This window comes from Carettochelys insculpta, chromosome 4 (assembly GCF_033958435.1).
Source record: "Carettochelys insculpta isolate YL-2023 chromosome 4, ASM3395843v1, whole genome shotgun sequence".
Classification (NCBI taxonomy): domain Eukaryota; kingdom Metazoa; phylum Chordata; order Testudines; family Carettochelyidae; genus Carettochelys; species Carettochelys insculpta.
Genome location: NC_134140.1, coordinates 64277070 through 64295342, shown reverse-complemented (window position 1 = coordinate 64295342; position 18273 = coordinate 64277070). Strand labels below are relative to the sequence as shown.

The 18273-nt window shown below is 39.8% G+C and overlaps 1 protein-coding gene across 1 annotated transcript in view; it reads left to right on the top strand.

The window, feature by feature from the left end:
• Nucleotides 1–13785, top strand: part of NEIL3 (nei like DNA glycosylase 3) — a 35354-nt gene extending 21569 nt beyond the window's left edge. The window contains 3 exon segments of the mRNA XM_074991856.1: nucleotides 1792–2206; nucleotides 11683–11857; nucleotides 13481–13785. Of these exon segments, the coding sequence (XP_074847957.1) occupies nucleotides 1792–2206; nucleotides 11683–11857; nucleotides 13481–13663 (773 nt within the window). The 3' untranslated portion in view covers nucleotides 13664–13785.
• Nucleotides 13786–18273: the final 4488 nt, after the last annotated feature.

Below are 18273 nucleotides of genomic sequence, written 5' to 3'. Positions count from 1 at the left end.
TGTCGCCTATGGCTTTAGAGCAAAATTCTGATTTTCTTTTCCTCTACCTCTCTTCCAGTCCAAGCATATACCTCTTTAACTGTTATCAAAGACATGGGTCTGGAATTTTGATGATTTAGTTAATTCAGGGAAACATTTTTATCCACAGAATTTCAATTACATATTTTGTATTTAAATCAGACTTTGTTCATGTCACATATGTCAGGAGGGCTCCTCTTCCTCCCCCACATTTAGGTTGTTTTTTCATTCACCTATCTTACTGAACATAGAGATTTAGTCCTTTTTCCCCTTTGTTATTTTGGTCCTCCTGCAGTACATGTGAATTTAGTTTAAGTTTGTGAAGCAGTTTGAAATCCTTTGCTAAGAGGGAGAATATAGAACATATAAAGATACCAACTGTTCAGAAATCTGTAAAGTTCTTGGATATAAAGCCATATATTTGTAAGGCTGACAGACCCAGGTTGTCAGCAGGAAGGAATGAAGCTGCAACCTTAGGGGTTAAGCCAGGTGCCAGCTGGCTTTCAGCTAAGGCTGTAGAGCAGAAACTTCACTTTCCCTTGCCAGTGGTCTGAGTGTCTCTGAGGCTGCATATTGTGATGGTTAAAACAAGGATACTTAGCCTTAACTCTCACATTATCAGTCTTTTCATAAGGACAAATCTTAATCTACTGCAGCTCCCTCCTGAAATGCACCGGAACTAGTATAAGTCTGCTGCGCAGAAGGAGCGTAGTGCAGAGAGGTGTAAAGCAAAGCTGTTTAGGGACTAGTATTCCATGTACGCTGAGCAGTTGGATGGCTGGCCAGGAGAGATTCATTTGCTGCCCAGCTGATTAACAGAGTTCCCACAGCTGGCAGCATGTTTCTGTTGGTGATGCATACCCACATGTGCCTTGGTGCATGTAAGCAGAAGAAAAAAAATTATTCCACCTGGGGATGCAAAAAAAAAAGGGAACAGTGGTGGGGACTTCTTGTCTACTGCCATGAATGATGGTGGAGGCAGTACCAATCTGCATGGATCCTTCATTTGCCCGGTTCCTGATCCCTTCCCTCTCCCACTCTGTGGTGGAAAGTTGCAGCAGATATTGCTTTCACTAAGGGCAGCGTGTGGGAGAGGATTCCATTCTGATCTGCAAGGTATTCCCCAGAGGTAGGTCACTCAAGTTATGCAAGAGGGAGTGGGATTTGCTGCATAGTGTATTGTGGGTATTTTTGTTTTCTTTTCCCACACACTGACATTTTTAACATGGGATTGGACCTTTAAGGATCTTTAAAATTAAGAAGCCTGACATTTGTTGTAATACGTCATGTTATGTGAAATGATGAATAATTATGTTTATAATTATTTGGGCCTCACTTCCCTGCTAGCGTCAAGGAGTATACAGCTCCACTCCAGAATGGGGCTTCCGTGATCCCAGAGGGCCTTTATGGCAGTCAGGATTCAGTTAGTCTGGGGCTGCCTATGGCTTAGGTTGGAGACCTCTAGGTGAAACCCTGGTAGTGCAGCAAATCACAATTGTGACTCAGTGAACTGGCACTTTCCTTCTGGGTCAGTGTTAAAGAAGTGCCTCAGCATGGAACTATATTGCATTGCTGTTTGGAGGTGCCTTCTCACAGAGGAGATGCACAATATATGCCCAGAGCACTTGTGGTCATTAAAGAGGTGTCCTGTGTATATACATAATCTGCAAAGTAATCTGTATAAATGTATTGTGGATGTTAATATATACACCTCATGTATAGATTATAGAGAAACTTTCTCACAAATGGATAACCAAAAATTTTTCCCCCAAGTTTCAAAGGTAGAAAATGACGAAGAATCTATAACTTCTAATAGCAGCATAGTCAAGTACCCGTGTAACTTCTTTGGAAAGCCAAATACAGAAATAAAGGTCAATAGGAAAACTGCATTTGGAATGACAACTCTAGTCTTGACAGATCTCAGCACTCCCTTAAAAAATGGCAGAAGTGATAGCCAAACACCAGATGGGAATTCTCAATGTGACTCTCCAAGAAACAGATATTGCCAGAATAACACCCACCAGAAGAGTGGAAAAAAATATGAATTTCATTCATCACATTCACTAACTGCAGTAAATACAGCATCACCCTCCCACCATCAGTCTGATTCTTCTAATCCTGTGCAGAAGAAACAGAAGATTGATCATTCATCCTCAGATATCAAAAGTTATGCAAGTCTGTCAAACAGGTAAATTATTTTCCAGAACTTAAACAAGTTTTTCCATATATAGTACATGCGTCTTCTGTAAAAACAAACTTTTGAACTGGAAATTCATGTAAGTCTATCTTTGTGGGAATATTTGGTTTTGGCCTTTGATGCTTTACTTTAAAAACCTGAGACTGTTTACGTATTTCACTGGTGCTAGTGTGACTGAGCAACAGCAGAAGTGCTTGCTGTAACATCAGAAGGCTGAGAGGCAGAAGGGAGTCAAGCTTGGGGGAGACATTGGTATGGAAAGCACAGGAGATGAGGCAATGTGTCCAGTTGAAATGAAGAAAGTCAGAGTGTTGAGTAAGCATCGGGGGATGGGGATGGAGATGATAAAGCCAAAATGGGAAGAAGGAAAAAAAAAAAAAAACAAAACACACACACACACAGAGAGAGAGAGAGAGACTGATATTTTTCCTAAAGGAGACAACAAAAGGCAGAAAGAGATTAGGGTGTGATAATGTTAGCCGATGGCCAAGGATGTTTGGTGAGGTGCCAGCTATGCCCGTTTTATACCATCCGTGACTTTAACCGCTAGGATGCACTGTCCCTTCGCGGCGGGCAGCCCGGGCTAGGCTGACGGATGCCCCAAGGTCCTAACCACCCGTGACTTTAACTGCTAGAGCTCAGAGCTCCTTCGCAGTGGGCAGTCAACACTGACTGACAGGTGCCCCAATGGCAGCACTAAGAGCCTTTCCACACCCGTGACTTTAACTGCTAGAGCTCAGAGCCCCTTCGCAGTGGGCAGTCAGGATTGACTGACAGGCGCCCCAAGAGTTTGCCCCGTGGAGGCGGCACAACTCAACGCTAGGCTCTTAGTACTCTCACCTAATGGCCAGGCTTTATTGCCAAAACGGCTGAGGTTCTTTAATTGTGTTGGCTGCTTTACAGTAACCCAGAGAAAACAAGTCAGGCTTATGCACAAACGGTCATCAAAAATTTATTAAACTAGATTCTAATCATATGGTTACAAAATTGCTAGTGCCTACTTATTTAAATGTATAGATGTTACACACACAAACAAGTTACACAACTGAAGCCACAATCCCAAAGAAAGAAAACAAAGTATAGAGCTCTATGTCAAAATATGTGTACACTAAAGATAGGAGATCAGGTGTGGGTGCTTCTTACCCTCCTTGCATCTCTCGATTCCAGCGGTGCCAAGCCAGGATCGGTCACTCAATTCCGCGGAAAGACGAATAAGGGACAAGGCTTAGGGACCCTTTTAGCTGCAGAAGCCTTGGGAGGCTGTCACTTATCTGACCAGCAGATAGATAGTGAAAAGCACTCAAAAATCATGGTGCTGTAGGTCCCATACTTATACCTCTGTACTCCTTTATTCTCTTTCTCCTTTCTTATGCCAAATTGGGGCTGGTCTGTCTGGGCGACGCCAGCTCTCGCAAGAGTAGTTTACACTTGCAAGGGAGAGAAACAATAAGTTTCGACTACTGGACATTCTTTTATTAGGGTAAATATTTTCCCACCTAGGATGTGGGTGTGTGTGCATCACGTTATTTAGTAGGGGCTAAGAGCCATGTCTGTCACAGCTTCTCTGTCTGCTGTGAGCCTAATTGTTGTATATGTTCCCAGAGGCACATTGTAGCAGCACACCTGTGCTTCTCACAGCTTCAAAGGCTGTGCTGGAATTTATGTTAAGTGTCCTGTTGTTTTGGCTCCCTTGTGTTCCCAGCAATGCTGGTCTGAGAGGGGGCTGGCTGTCTGGCTACAGATGATGAAAGTGTGCCAATGTATTACTAAAAGGAGGACTTTAAGATAGGCAGGGGGAAAAAAAGGAGGAGGTGTTGAATTATATATTAAAAATGTATGTACTTGGACTGAGGTTGCGATGGAAATAAGAGACATATTGAAAGTCTCTGGGTAAGGATAAAATGGAAAAAAAAAAAAAAAAAAAGCATGATGTCATGGTAGGGATCTACTATGGACCACCTGCCCAAGAAGAGAAGGTGGATAAGACTTTAAAAAGAAAAACAAATTATAAATCACCCAGGACCTGGTGATGGAGGGGACTTCAACTACCCAGACATCTGTTATGAAAATGACACAGCAGGGCCCAGAGGATCCAACCAGCTCTTGGAATGTACTGAAGACAACTTTTTATTTTGTAAGGTGACAGAAACCACCAGGAAGGAAGGTGGGGTGAGGTTCTTAGATTTGATTTTGACAAATAGGGAAGAAATAGTTGAAGGCAGCTTGGGTGAAAACAATCATAAAATGAGAGAGTTCATGATGCTAAGGAATGGCAGAAGGGTGAACAGCAAAGTGGAGACAATGGATTTCAAGAAAGCACACTTCAGCCAACTCAGATTATTGGTAGGTAAGATTGCATAGGATCCAGGTCTCAGCAGAAGAGCAGTTCGAGAGTTGGTAGTTCATCAGATGTTATAGGCCAAACAGCAAACTGTTCCACTGCATAGGAAAGATAGGTAATATAGCAAGAAACCACCCTGGCTTAACTAGGAGGTCTTCAATGATCTAAAAATAAAGAGTCCTGCAAAAAGTGGAAACTAAGTCAGATTATGAATGATGAATATAAACACTGAAATTTGTTAGACAAACAAATATATATGGAAGAAGTTAGAAAGGCTAAGCCACAAATGAAATCAAACTAGCTAGAGATAGTAACAAGAAATTCTACAAATATGCGAAGCAAGAAAAGGATTACAGGGATTTGTTGACAGAAGTTTTTATCAAAAGATATCTTCCAACAAAACTTCTATCAACAGATTGTGGCCAAATTGCCAAGCAGGTCACACGTTTGCCAGGTGCTCTGACAAAATGGAAGCACAGGAAACGGGGTGCCCGGTGTTGCAGATGGCGGGGGCGGGCCAGAGCATTCAGGCCAGATGCGTTATTCCTTGGAATATTGACAGAGGCGTTATTCCTCAGGGGGAGCGAGTACAGCTGTCAACAAAAGTACTGCATTCTGTCAACTTACTGGCAACAGAACGCCTTGGGAATCTGGACATTCCTTGGGTTTTGTCGGCAAAACGGTTGTTTTGCTGAGAAAACCTTCTGCTGTAGACATAGCCATGCTCAGTGGGGGAAAACAAGAGAAGGTGTAGAAATGGCAGAAGACTTCTTGGTTACGGTTTTCACCAATGAATACCAGTGAAAATGAGGCAGAATCAGAGGCTAAGATAGGAAGAAAAGTTTAAAAATCATGTAGACAAATTAAATGCTTCATGTCACTAGGGCCTGAAGAAAAGAATCCTAAGATACTCCAGGAGCTGTCTGAGGAGATATCTGAGCCATTAGCAATTATCTTTTAAAAGTCATAGAATATGGAATACAGGAGAGATTCCAGAAGACTGGAAACATAGTGTCCAGCTACACATGGGGAAATAAAAACAACCCAGGGAATTAGACCAGTCAGCTTAACTTGTGTACCCAGAACGATAAATGTAGTAAATTTTAAGGAATCAGTTTGCAAACATCTAGAAGTTAATAAGCAACTGTCAGCATGGATTCATCAAAACCAAATTATAACTGTTCTCTGACACTGTAGCAGGCCGTGTGTGCGCACGTGCACGCTGTAGATGTTATGCATGTTTTGATACAGGCTCACGTGACTTTCTCATAGACAAATGGGAAATGCAACCTAGATGGAGCTACTTATAAAAAGGGGAACTGTTTGGAAAAGAATTGGAGAGAGTCATTATCAGTGCTTCACAGTCATGCATAACAAATGGGGATCAGTTCTGGGTCCAGCTCCGTTTCGAACATGGAAGAAGATATTGGATATCTTCTAGTGGTCTAGCTACTGTGCCATTGATGGATGGTACAAAATTGGTCAGAGTTGGCAGTGCTTTTGGAGCATAGGATTAAAATTCATTATGATCTGGAGAAACAGTCTGAGGTAAATATGAAGAAATTCAACAAGCACAAATACAATACCCCACTTAGGCTATGTCTCCCCCTCTTCAAAGGGGGCATGGTAATCATCCTGAGTGGGGAATAATAATGAAGTGATGCAATGAATATGCAGCACCTCATTAGGCTAATTCTACCTGTGGCAACTTCAAAGCACCAATATAATGTGTGGCCATGGGCACTTCAAAGTGCTCTTACTTCCAAAATGTTCTGGGAGTAAGAGCATTCAAGTTGCATGGGTACTTCAAAGTGCTCGCAGCTACACGACATGCTGTGCTTCGAAGTTTGCGACTTCAAAGTTGTGGGGAGAATTAGCCTAATGAGGTGCTGCATATTCATTACAGCACTTCATTATTATTCCCTTCTCAGGCTGATTTACCATGCCCACTTTGAAGAAGGGGGCTAGTGTAGACACAGCCATAGGAAGGAATAGTGCGCACATACAAGATGGAAAATGATTGCCTAGGGAGGAGTATTGCGGAGAGGGACCTAGGGGTCTTAGTGGATGATAATCTAAACATGAATCAACAGAGTAACGCTGTTACACAAAGAATAATACTTATTCTGGGATATATTAGCAGAAGTGTTGTAAGACACAAGGCTATGTCTACTCTAGCCCAAAACTTCGAAATGGCCATGCAAATGGCCATTTCAAAGTTTACTAATGAAGCGCTGAAATACATATTCAGCACCTCATTAGAATGCTGGCAGCCGCGGCACTTTGAAATTGATGCGGCTCATCCAGACGGGGCTCCTTTTCGAAAGGACCCTGGCAACTTTGAAATACCTTTATTCCTAACAGCAGATAGGAATAAGGGGATTTTGAAGTTGCCAGGGTCCTTTTGAAAAGGAGCCCTGTCTGGACGAGCTGTGTGGCGACAAGCCGCGTCAATTTCGAAGTGCCGCGGCTGCCGGCATTCTAATGAGGCACTGAATATGTGTTTCAGCGCTTCATTAGTAAACTTTGAAATGGCCATTTGCATGGCCATTTTGAAGTTTTGGGCTAGTGTGTAGACCCAGCCAAGAAGTAATTTTTTCACTCTATACTGTGCTGATTAGGCCTTAAGTGGAATATTGTGGCTACTTCTGAGTGCCACATTTCAGGAAAGATTTGGAGAAGGACCGGAAAAGAATAATAAAAAGTATTAACTGTCTCGAAAACATGAGGCAAGAGTGAATAAAAACTGGGTTTCTTTCATTTGGAAAAGAGACAATTAAGAAGGGACATAACTTTTTAAGCACACACAAGGTTTGTAACAAGGAGGAGGGGGAAAAATTGTTCTTAACTTCTGAGGATAAGACAAGAAGCAATTAGTTTAAATTTGAAGAAAATGATGTTTAAGTTGGAAATTAGGAAAAACTTCATTAGTAACAGGGTGGTTTAATGAAAAAAAAATGTCTAGGGAGGTTTGGAAAAATGTTAAAAGCAAGTTAAACGCCTGTTGTTGATTATCAAGGTATGGTAATTCCTGCCACAAGTCTAAGAGATTGAACTAGGTGACATCTCAACACCCCTTCCAGTTCTATGATTAAAAGCTGGAAAATGCTGACCTGGAAGACTGATACATTAGTGTCAAAGCCTGGCAGAAACATGTTCCACCCTCTCTCAGCAGTAACAGAAAGGTAGCGTGTTAGTCTGTACTCCAACAAAACAAAACAGCAGAAATGTAGCACTTTAAAGACTAACAAACTGGTTTATTTGGTAATGAGCTTTTGTGGGACAGACCCACTTCATCAAGATCAATATCTCTCAATTTTGTGTCACAACGGACAGGAATGAATGGGCAAGCGTTGCAGGGAACATGTGATTGGGTGCTTTGGTGGATGACCCAAGAGCCCAGTTATGTGATTGCACTGTAGTGAGAACTTCAAATGGTATTTACTGAAGTATTGCTTTCATTCCTTTGACATTACCTGAAAGTATAGTGATCACAATTAAGAGATGGGATGAAATACCACATTTTTGAGGACTGCCCTATGGACCACTACGCTGTGGGTCATCATCTCTCTTGGTAACTATTCCACAATAATTAAACACTAATTGGGCCAGAAAGAAAGGCATTCACCAAATGGTCCCATAAAAAAGGTGTCTCAAACCTATTTCTGGCATTGGGACCTACAGAGGTGAAAATGAATGTAGCTTACGGAGTGACTTTTGGCAGTGGGAGGGGGTTGGATTACCAGGTCATGTACACTGCATGAGGCTTCTGGACCTGCAGCTTAAGGAATGTATCTTCAGTGCAGTCTCGTTCTGATGTATATGAGCATTCCACGGGGCACAAAGAAAATACATTCAGTTAATAAAATACTTCCAATGGCATTTCTACACAAGTGAAATGTGTGGTTTGCAAATTCCTTTGGTCTGGTTTGTTTCATTTTCCTTTGACTAAAGGCAATAATGCATTCTGAGGAGCAGCTGAAAATGAGCTACTTCAGAAACACTGAAAGCAGTCACAAAATTAGCCACCCATGCCTTTTGTCCCTAATAATTGCTGGTCTCTGAGGCTAATTGGATTTTAATTATATTTATACAAATATCCACTGGGCCTTAGACCATGATTTTTGCCTAAAATGAAAACGTCTTTAATTGCCTTGGGGTGCAGGAATTGACTCATTCTGAATGATTGTTTAAAAAAAAATTAATGGTACCAGTTATTAATTAAACAAAACAACTAAAATAATTTAGGCAATGTTTCGTTCTACAACGTGACCTAATTTATTGCAAGGATTATCAGCTTCCTGCAGTTATTTCATTGTATTATGCACACCTTAAAGCCAGATTCTCAGTTCCTAATGGTTAAAGAAATCCATCCAGTGATGGATATAGAGGGTGGTCTAGCGCGCCATTGCTAAAATTCCCTTCTTAATTTAAGGGAAGGTTTGAGTGGTGTTCCTTCTTCCCATGGAGCTATTCCATAGTTTGATTCTTGCTGAATGTGACTTCATCTTGTGCAAAACAAACAAACAAAAAACCCCACTACTTTCTCAAGACTTGTTTTAATGTGAATTTTTTTTTTGGCTGCTGCCCCTACCTTGAGAATGGACAAAAATTACACCCTATTGCATTCACTTGCCAAAGAATAAAGTACTCTGAGGTCATAAACCTCTCTTCAAATTGCACCATTTAAACATTATCCTGTTCTGTCACACATCTTACAGTACAACTTAGTGATGCAGTCAATGTGAAAATCACACTTGTTTCAAAATTTGTGACCTATTCTTGTTAAGAGAAATAGCTAAGATTACTAAAATGAAACTCAAAGTTCCCATCACGATTTAAACCATGTGTTAATGTGCCAAATTTGAATATAAAAGCCAGCTTGGCTGTTTCCCTTTCCAGAACGGTGTGATAATTCTTCTTCAGTAACACACACACATCATGATGGGAACTTTCTGAGTCACTATAGGGGCTCGTCTGCATACTTGGCTCAGTCTAATTCTTGACCTCCCCACCCCACCCCTCCACTCTCTGATTTGCTCACCTTGATTATCTTTTTCTGACTTGTCCTCCTTGCTTACTGTTTTTAGTTCTCTGTGCCTTAAATATTGAGTCTGGTCTGGTCTGAAGAAGTGGGTCTGTCCCACAAAAGCTCACCTAATAAACTATTTTGCTAGTCTTTAAAGTGCTACTTGACAGCTTTTTGTTTTGATAGTGTATAGACTAGCACGGCTTCCTCTCTGTTCCTACTCAGGAATATGAGTTGATGTTCAAAATGCTGCTGTTCTCCCTAATGGCACAGCCATGTTGACTGCAATCTGTCTGGTGGGCCATTCTCCAGGTATAAACACCATTATAAAAGGTACTTAGAGGCTCAGTCTACACTACAGAGTTTTGCCAACAGAATGGGCCATCTGTCGACATAACTCAGGGATCATCCACACACCTAAAGCATTCTCTCAACAGAACTCTGCATTTTCCTTGACAGTATTATGCCTCAAAAATTTGAGGTGTAACAATCGGTGGAAAGAATACTGTTGACAAAAGTGCAGTGTAGACACTTCTGTTGACAGAGATGACTTCCTGTGTCCGGGAATCCCTCTTTGCAGAGCTGCCATTCCGCTTTCTGGCACCAGAGAGCAGTGCAGCTTGGCAGTTCTCTGTGGACAGAGCAAGTTGCATGTAGATGCAGTCCATCAACAGAATACTTTTGAGATTTCCCTGTCGACAGTAACTTCGGTCGACAGGTGCTTCTAGTGTAGACATAGCCAGACAGTGTTCCCAATTCAGATGCAAAAATGACACACACATAGGCTGGGCCTACACTATCTGGTGTTAGGAAGAAGAGCTTTCCAAAAACTGAGGGGGGGGGTCCTTCCGGAAAGTCTCGTCTCCACGGATGGCGCGCGATTCGAAAAGCCGCATTTTCGAATTGCCATGGCTGCCATTATGCTAATGAGACACTGCATATTCATTGCAGTGCCCCATTAGCATCTTTCAAACCTGCTCATTAACATGCCCCTTTCGAAAGGAAGGGGCTCGTGTAGAGACAGGGATACTGAATACAATTATCCTAGTTGTAAATTATAACCTTTTCAATGAGATCTTACCTGATCCATCTTGCCTAAAACATAATTGAGTTACGTCATTTATATCATAACGATCTCCATGGAGAATTTGGGGCATAGTGTCACAATACCCATTTAAAAAAAAAATGGTGGGCTGAGCTCTGAACGAACAAAGTCCCTGTTAAGACAAAATGCAACTGGTTGGAAGGAACTAAGGTGGTCAAGGGTGAGAAGGGATATATAGTCATATTAACTTGTGTAGTGCGTAATATGCCTGAAACTTTTAGGTCAGATTTTGCTCTCTTAGATAGTGATTGAACGAATCTGTTATGTTTTCACCTCGGGTTACATCACTTCATAAACATGACATGTAATCTGTAAAAACATTTTTTTTTTTTCCTTTCTCTAAAATACTGTTAAAGAGTGGCACTTATTTAAACTGTAGGGTGTGTTGAATTGTGGTACAACCTCCAACTGTTCTTAGCAATGCTAGGAGAGAATAAAGCTTCCCTACCAGCTTAATATAAAATTCTGCTCAGTCAGCAAGACTGTTCCTTGCTGGAATGTGATTGGGATCATTACAGTAGTTTTGATCAAAGAGCATGAAAAATTGTCTTAAAAGTGGTACGGGGGAGAAATCCCTGTGGCCTTGTTTACGCTATTTGTGGTGGTTTTCCACTGCAAGAAAGATTGAGAGGATTGTAACTAACCTTTGCTGTTGAAATTCAGTGTGTCTTAAACTAGATAAAAGCAGATTCATAGTGGGGAAAACTGGTGTATTTCCATATAATAGGTATCTAAGGTACATTTAGATTGGAATTTACTTCATTTTTAGCTGTTTAAATTTAGCATTCAATGTTATTGAAATAATTTGTTTTATGTAAAGAAACAATGAGGTGGATTAAAAAATTCTACGCAGCTGTCATGGTGTAAAGGTTCCTTATTGACAATCTGGTATTACAAGCAGGAGTGGTTTATTTATGTATTTATTTATTTATTTTTGTAGTGCTAATCCCTTTAACATTATTCAGGAGTTATTTTGTAACCTGTCGTTACAGTGAACATCGAGTTAACATGACAGATGGTATTTGTACATTAAATGTGGGCAGTCCTCGCTGCAGTAAACACAACCGTCTCTGCAGTCTCAGAGTTGTGAGAAAGGAGGGAGAAAACAAGGGCAGACAATTTTATACTTGTCCTCTACCCAGAGGGACTCAGTGTGACTATTTTGAAGTAAGTACAAGACCTCAGGCCTTAGTGTTAAACTTTGCAACAAAATAAAACTATCATTCACCAGTCAAAACTCCTTTTTGTGATGACTAAGTTCTTTTTTCCTCTCAAATATTTTTAAACATTTTATAAAGTATGAATTGTCCATTTAATATATAGTTTTGTTTATTAAATAGACAAAAATATCATGGGGAGTCTATGAAATTCTTGCCAACAGTTTTATTTTGTAACTGAAGAACATTGGATTGTTGCGGGTTTTTAAATTACCGTTTTTCAGAAGTAATGCCTGAGAGAGTCTCCATTTTGGCTACATCTGTGCTGTCTGCTGGGTGTGTGACTTCCACTCACATACATACGCATGCTAACTCTCATGGAGCTAGTGCAAGTATACATACCGGTGTAGCCATGATGGTAGCAGAAGGTATGTGCCGAGTCCATTTAAGCCAGGCCACCACAGTCACCACCTTTGCTGCAATATCTAGGTTGCTGTTTGTTTGTTATAGCTCAGTGAGAGCGGAAGAATCACACCCCTACTGCACAGGGCAAACCTAGCCTGTATGTAGTTCAGTAGTGTTTGAAATAATATTTGATGGTAGCAGCAGTGGGGGGAAAAAAAAAAGAGTATAACTGTGCCTGCATACTTGCAGTCTTCTATATCCGAGCACTAATGGGAAATTGCAATTTTATCTTGGATACAATTTCAAAAGTACCCAAGTCCCACTAACTTTCAGTGTGACTTAGGCTCCTAAGGGCCAGGATTTCAGAAGTATATTTTGGTGAGGAATCAATAGTTACCAAAGGTCATTTTCAAAAGTGCTGTAGCAGGGGAGGCATGCAACTCCTAATTCAGATGGTCATTTACTCTAGAGCTTGGGGCTGTCACTTGGATAAGGAAAATGTGTGCACCACCTTCAGGGTGTGGTGATTTTTACACCCACCGTTCCTACTGCATATTGTATGGGGGGGTGGGACCAGTGTTTTCTGTAAGCTGAGCACTTGGGTGGTTACCCAGGCAAGATTCAAAGGCAGCCTAGCTGGTTAGCAGAGTGCCCACAGTCATCAGCATGTGCTTTTGTGCTAGTGGTGCATATCTGAATGTGCCTCTCAACACCCAACAAAGTTTATTCTACACAGTGATGGAAAAATCAGGTGAAACATTCACGGGGACCGATGCTTTCAAGTCAGTGGTTTTATGGCAATCTAACCAACTAAGATGCCCCTCAACTCCCACGTGAGTCAATTTTGTAACAGCATTTGCTTCCCTTGGCTATTCTTAGTAAAATAAGGAAATTGTAACTTGGTCGCATGCATGGGCCATTAGGTCTATCAGGCTACTGAGCTGAACTTATAATACGATAATGGCAACACTTCATTCTGAAGACAGGTGGATTTTAAATGCCAGGTTGAAGTTTATATATATAAATTTATTTACCATAACCTCAGTTATAGTTATGGAATTCAGACTGACTCAATGAAACAAGCTGTTTTCTGGGGAGTCTGTCTTTGACTGCCATTTGCAAGGCTGATTCAAGTGGAAAGGCTTATCCTGTGGGTCTGAATTTTGAGCTTGGGTATTTGCCCATTCAGCACAGTGATACTGATTAGTAAATTAATTTCTCTTTACAGTGGGCAGACTTACACTTTCCATTCTGCAATCATGGAAGGCGCTGCATTATGAGAACAGTGTTGAAGATTGGGCCTACTAATGGAAAGAATTTTTTTGTGTGCCCTTTGGGGAAGGATAAACAGTGTGATTTCTTTAAGTGGGCAGAAGATGGACCAGGAGTGAAAATTATTGCAGGCTGTTGAGTTTTTATCTCTCGCGATACGGGTCTTTTCATACTATAGTTCTCTGCTCCAAAGAATATTGTTTTAGGAGATTCATGATCAGGTGACCTTTCACAATGGAAAAACTTGCCTAGATTCCTTTTTGAAAAGGAAAGGTGTGAAGTCGGCATTAGAAAAGAAATTGTTCATTAGCTGTGGTTTGTAGCTATTGCATCTTACAGAACGTGCAATTAACAATCTGGAATTCTGAAAATTAAATACTGGTAATTTAGCTTGCGAGTTTCTTGGGAGAAGACCTAGACTGACTGGAGGAAGAGGAAGAAAAGTATCTGTCATTATGATGTAGCTGTCACTTGCAGTTCATGTACTGTAATATTCTGTCAGTGCAATATTCTGGTTTTTGATTGGTGTCTGTTTCTTATGTAGGATTTGTGTTAGTTTCTTAGCATAGCAGGTATTCACATTTATTGTGATAGTTGACTTGTGAAAAACGTAACACCTGTCAATATATTTTAAATAATTGCATTTTAAAATAACTTCTCATGTAATGGAAGGTAAATATTGTATTCAATAAAACTTAAGAAAAAGTTCACTGTCTACATTTTAGTTATACAGATAAATCGTTCATTCTGAGGATCAATTTTTTGTACATTTAAATCTTAATGAGTTAACTATCATTTGCTGGACTTGTAGAAGATACTAACATTTGTTTTACAAACTTTACAAGTCTCTAATGCCTAGTTTCGTATTCTGTCTTGATTACTCTAGTGCCACTTAATATACCTCTGAAAGGCTGTTACTGGTTTCCTCCTGTGTAGCAATACTAAGGACCTTTATTCTGTTGTGATTAACAGTCAGTGTAAATCCCTTGAGCAACAATGTTATTCATCCTTAATAGCTTCTAGAAATGTATAGAAAAATCGCATTTGAATCGAGTTACCAAAAAAGCTAAGACTGAATGAATGGGTGTGTCTACACTTACATTCCTCTTTCGATAGAGGTATGCAAATGAGGCAAATCAAAATGGAAATGAGCTATACATTTTCCATATTTGGCAGCTGATTTGCATATTTCAAAAGCTTCTTTCGAAAGAAGAAAGCCAATGTAGATGCTGTTCTTTTGAAAGTAAACCCCATCTTCAAAAGAATCCTTCTTCCCTTTATTTAATGGCTTTCTTCTTTTGAAATAAGAATATGCAAATTAGGTGCCAAATGTGGAAGTTTATACCTTATTTGCATTTTCAATTTACTTCATTTGCATGCCTATTTCAAAGGAGGAATGCAAATGTAGACACCCAATGTGTTTAGAGCACACTTAATTTTGCAGTAAGCCCCACTGAACTCACTGACACTTCTGTTTTTTGGTTTTTAAGTATAGAAAGTATACAAAGTTTAAAAAAAAAAAACAAAAAAAAAAAAAAACAAAACAAAACAAAAAAACCCTGAGTTATGCAGAAGCAAAATAGGGACTAGACTTATGGCATCACCATGAAGGACTGTGGCCAGGACATTCCAAAATAAGGGGCATGCATTATGTAATACACAATAAATGATAGTGACAATTTGCAACTCTAGCATTCTTTATTACATACTTGAGCGATAGATTCTAAACCTAGTTAACTAATTAATTAATTAAGATTAGGTAAGCTAAACTTTTCTGGCAACATCCAATAAAACATCTTGGGAATTTACTTCTCAAATCACACGTACACTAAGGCATAGAGTATTGAAGAACGATGCATTGCAAATTGAAGTATTTCAGTTACTAACCAGTTGATCCACTCACCAATGTGCATATCTTCATCCACATTATTTCCTCCTAATAAGCAGTTTTTCTTATGACAGTTCATTCTTGCATGGCTTAAATTTGACATGTTTTCCTTTTTTTTTTAATCGCAGAGAACTAATTTCTTCAAAATATTCTCAGGTTGGGTCTGTGTTACACCCAGAAGCCTTGACAACCTTTCTGTTGCAAAAGTGTGGGGAGAAATAGAAAGATGAAAAGATGAATGTGCCCAGTGCATAATGTCTTCCTTTTTTGCTGTAGTCCACTCAACAGTCCACTTCACTGTTCTTTTCTGTGGTGCCTTTGTCTTTTTCCCTATATGTTGTCTCTATCTTTAAGACAACATATTAACTAACTCTTCTGCTGTGCTTGGCCAAGATCCTTGACCACTTAAGCACAGAACACAAACAACTCTGTCCAGCCTGTTTGTTTCTTTGCGCATATTACTTTTTAGTCTGCTGAGAAACAGAAAACCCAGAACTTTCAAGAAGAAAGAGCTAGTTGTTAGACTGGAGAGACTAGAGCTATTAGTTCGTTTTTATGGAACCGTAAATTTACTTGTAGCATGTTGTGATGAGATCTAATTATAACTATTTTTTAAAGGAGAAATTTAGTGTCTTGATTATGATTTCAATTAAAAATTTTAAAATCATCTATTCGTATTCACCCTGTGTATCTGTATTTCTCTGTGGCTTTTGTTCAGGATTATGGAAAAGAGAGAGCGTGGGGGAGTAATCAGAAACCTCTGACTTCCTTACTAAAATATATTCAGCTGAAAGTAGAGTGTTAATTGGAACCTGAGTTACAGAGCCCTGTGACCTTTGTCCTAAGAAGCAATAATGAATTTTTTATAGTACAAGGAAAATAAGAACACAATGATTGTAAGGCGTATTTAGATGACAGACTGCTAAGGAGACAGTTCCTTCAATTTACAGTTTCCTACCTCATACAACACTTCCGATTTGTAAAACCTAAAGTCTAACTTTTTTCAACTTTTGTTGTCAGTTTTACTTTGTACGAGCTGAGTGAAGTGCAAAAGGAAAACACGTCATTTGTCACTCTTAGCTCTCCTTCATGGGCATAATTCTGCAATGCTTGAGTGGCAAACACGTTAAGGAAATGACTCCATTATAAATCAGCATTTTTAGACTTTTTTAAATAGTTGCTTAACACTGGCTTGTATTAAATTCTTCTGTAAGCCACTTTTGGTACTGTCCATTTTGCAAACTGAACCAGTATTGAAAGGTTTTAGTTCTGACTTCTGTGAAGTTAATCATTGATTTTCATCCCAAGGTACTCTGGTACCAAACACATTTATGTGCAACCTTGGTGTTCATTTTGGACAGTCGCATGACTAGCACACAAATCCAATAACAATTCACTTCTTGGGTCCATGCTAGGGATGCTGTTCCACTCAATCACTCCCGTCCAGGTATTGTCACTGTTCCCTACATGAACATTGAAGTCCACCTTAGAACCAAAGAGTTCGTTAGTGTGAAGTCTCATATTTAAAAAAAAAAACAAACCTGAGTCTGTGCAGCTGTTCAAGATACTTAATCACAGTCACTTAATAGGTCATCCGAGGAGATCTCTCTGATGCCATGTTTGAGTCTCTGCATTAGGTTTTAATATGCTAATGGGTTTGTTATCACTGTTGCCTACTAATAGGAAAGTCCTGGAATAAATTTGCAACAGAGCTCACTTTGTTAAATAATTAAAAAAAAACAAAACTGCAAGCTTTGATCCCAGATGTAGCATTTGCCATTCTAAAAAAATCAGTTTTTTTAACTTGGTAACTTAATTCTATTACATTTAAATTATTTAGGCTTTGTGAAAATTCATTATTAAATGGACGAGCTAATAATTATGACAAGTATTTAATATTTCTTACTCATTCTAAATTGCTTTCTGGAATTCATAGCAGGAGACTTTGTCAGACTTGTTCAAATAGTAGTAAGAGTCTATGGCTGTGTCTACACTTCTTCCAAAAGTGGCATGGTAATGAGCAGCCCAGAAGATGCTAATGAGGTGCAGAGGTAAATTTCCCATGCCTCATTAGCATGTGGCCCCATGATTCAATGTCTAGAAGAAGCTTTTCCAGACTCCAAAATACACATGCAGAAGCACGGCCTGTGGGGATCTGCTGGAAAGAAACCCTCCTTCCGGAAGCCTCCTCTTCCTCAAAGCATTGCTAATGAGGCATGGGAAACTTACATCCATACCTCATTTGCATCTGCTGGGCTGCTCATTACCTGCTGCTTCCAGAAAAAGCGGCATGTGTAGACGCAGCTTGTGTGTATTACATGCCTAATATAAAATCTGTTGAAATCACTGGGAGGTCTATTCATTGACGTCTCTTGGTATTGAATCAGATCCTGACAGCAGGTATTTTGTAAAATAGGAGCCCCTTTTCTAATCTACTGATTTTATGCATGGCACATATGATGTCCTCATTTTATGCAGGACTGGCCACTTGTTTCAATGGTGCATTCTTATTTTAGAAGTAATATTTGATTGCTTTATAATTCATGTTTCTTTAACCAGGTCATTAACCTTTCAAGACTGATATATTCTTCTATATAGATTCCCAAATGGCTGGAATAGAGGTGGGAGAAAAAAAAGGAAAAGGGGTACAGTGTTTTGTTTGTTTATATAGCATGTTTTTAACAACCTTCTTTGGTTTAAACAACTGGCTAAGAGGAATTCAAAAGTTTCCAAAATATGCCTTCTGAATTTTGAAAAAAGGCAACATTTTTTGAAATGTCAAAGAATGGAGCAGAGCTGGCAGCTGAGCACCACTTGGTTGTGAGCTAGATTCTACACATGACGCGCTGGTTGGACAGACC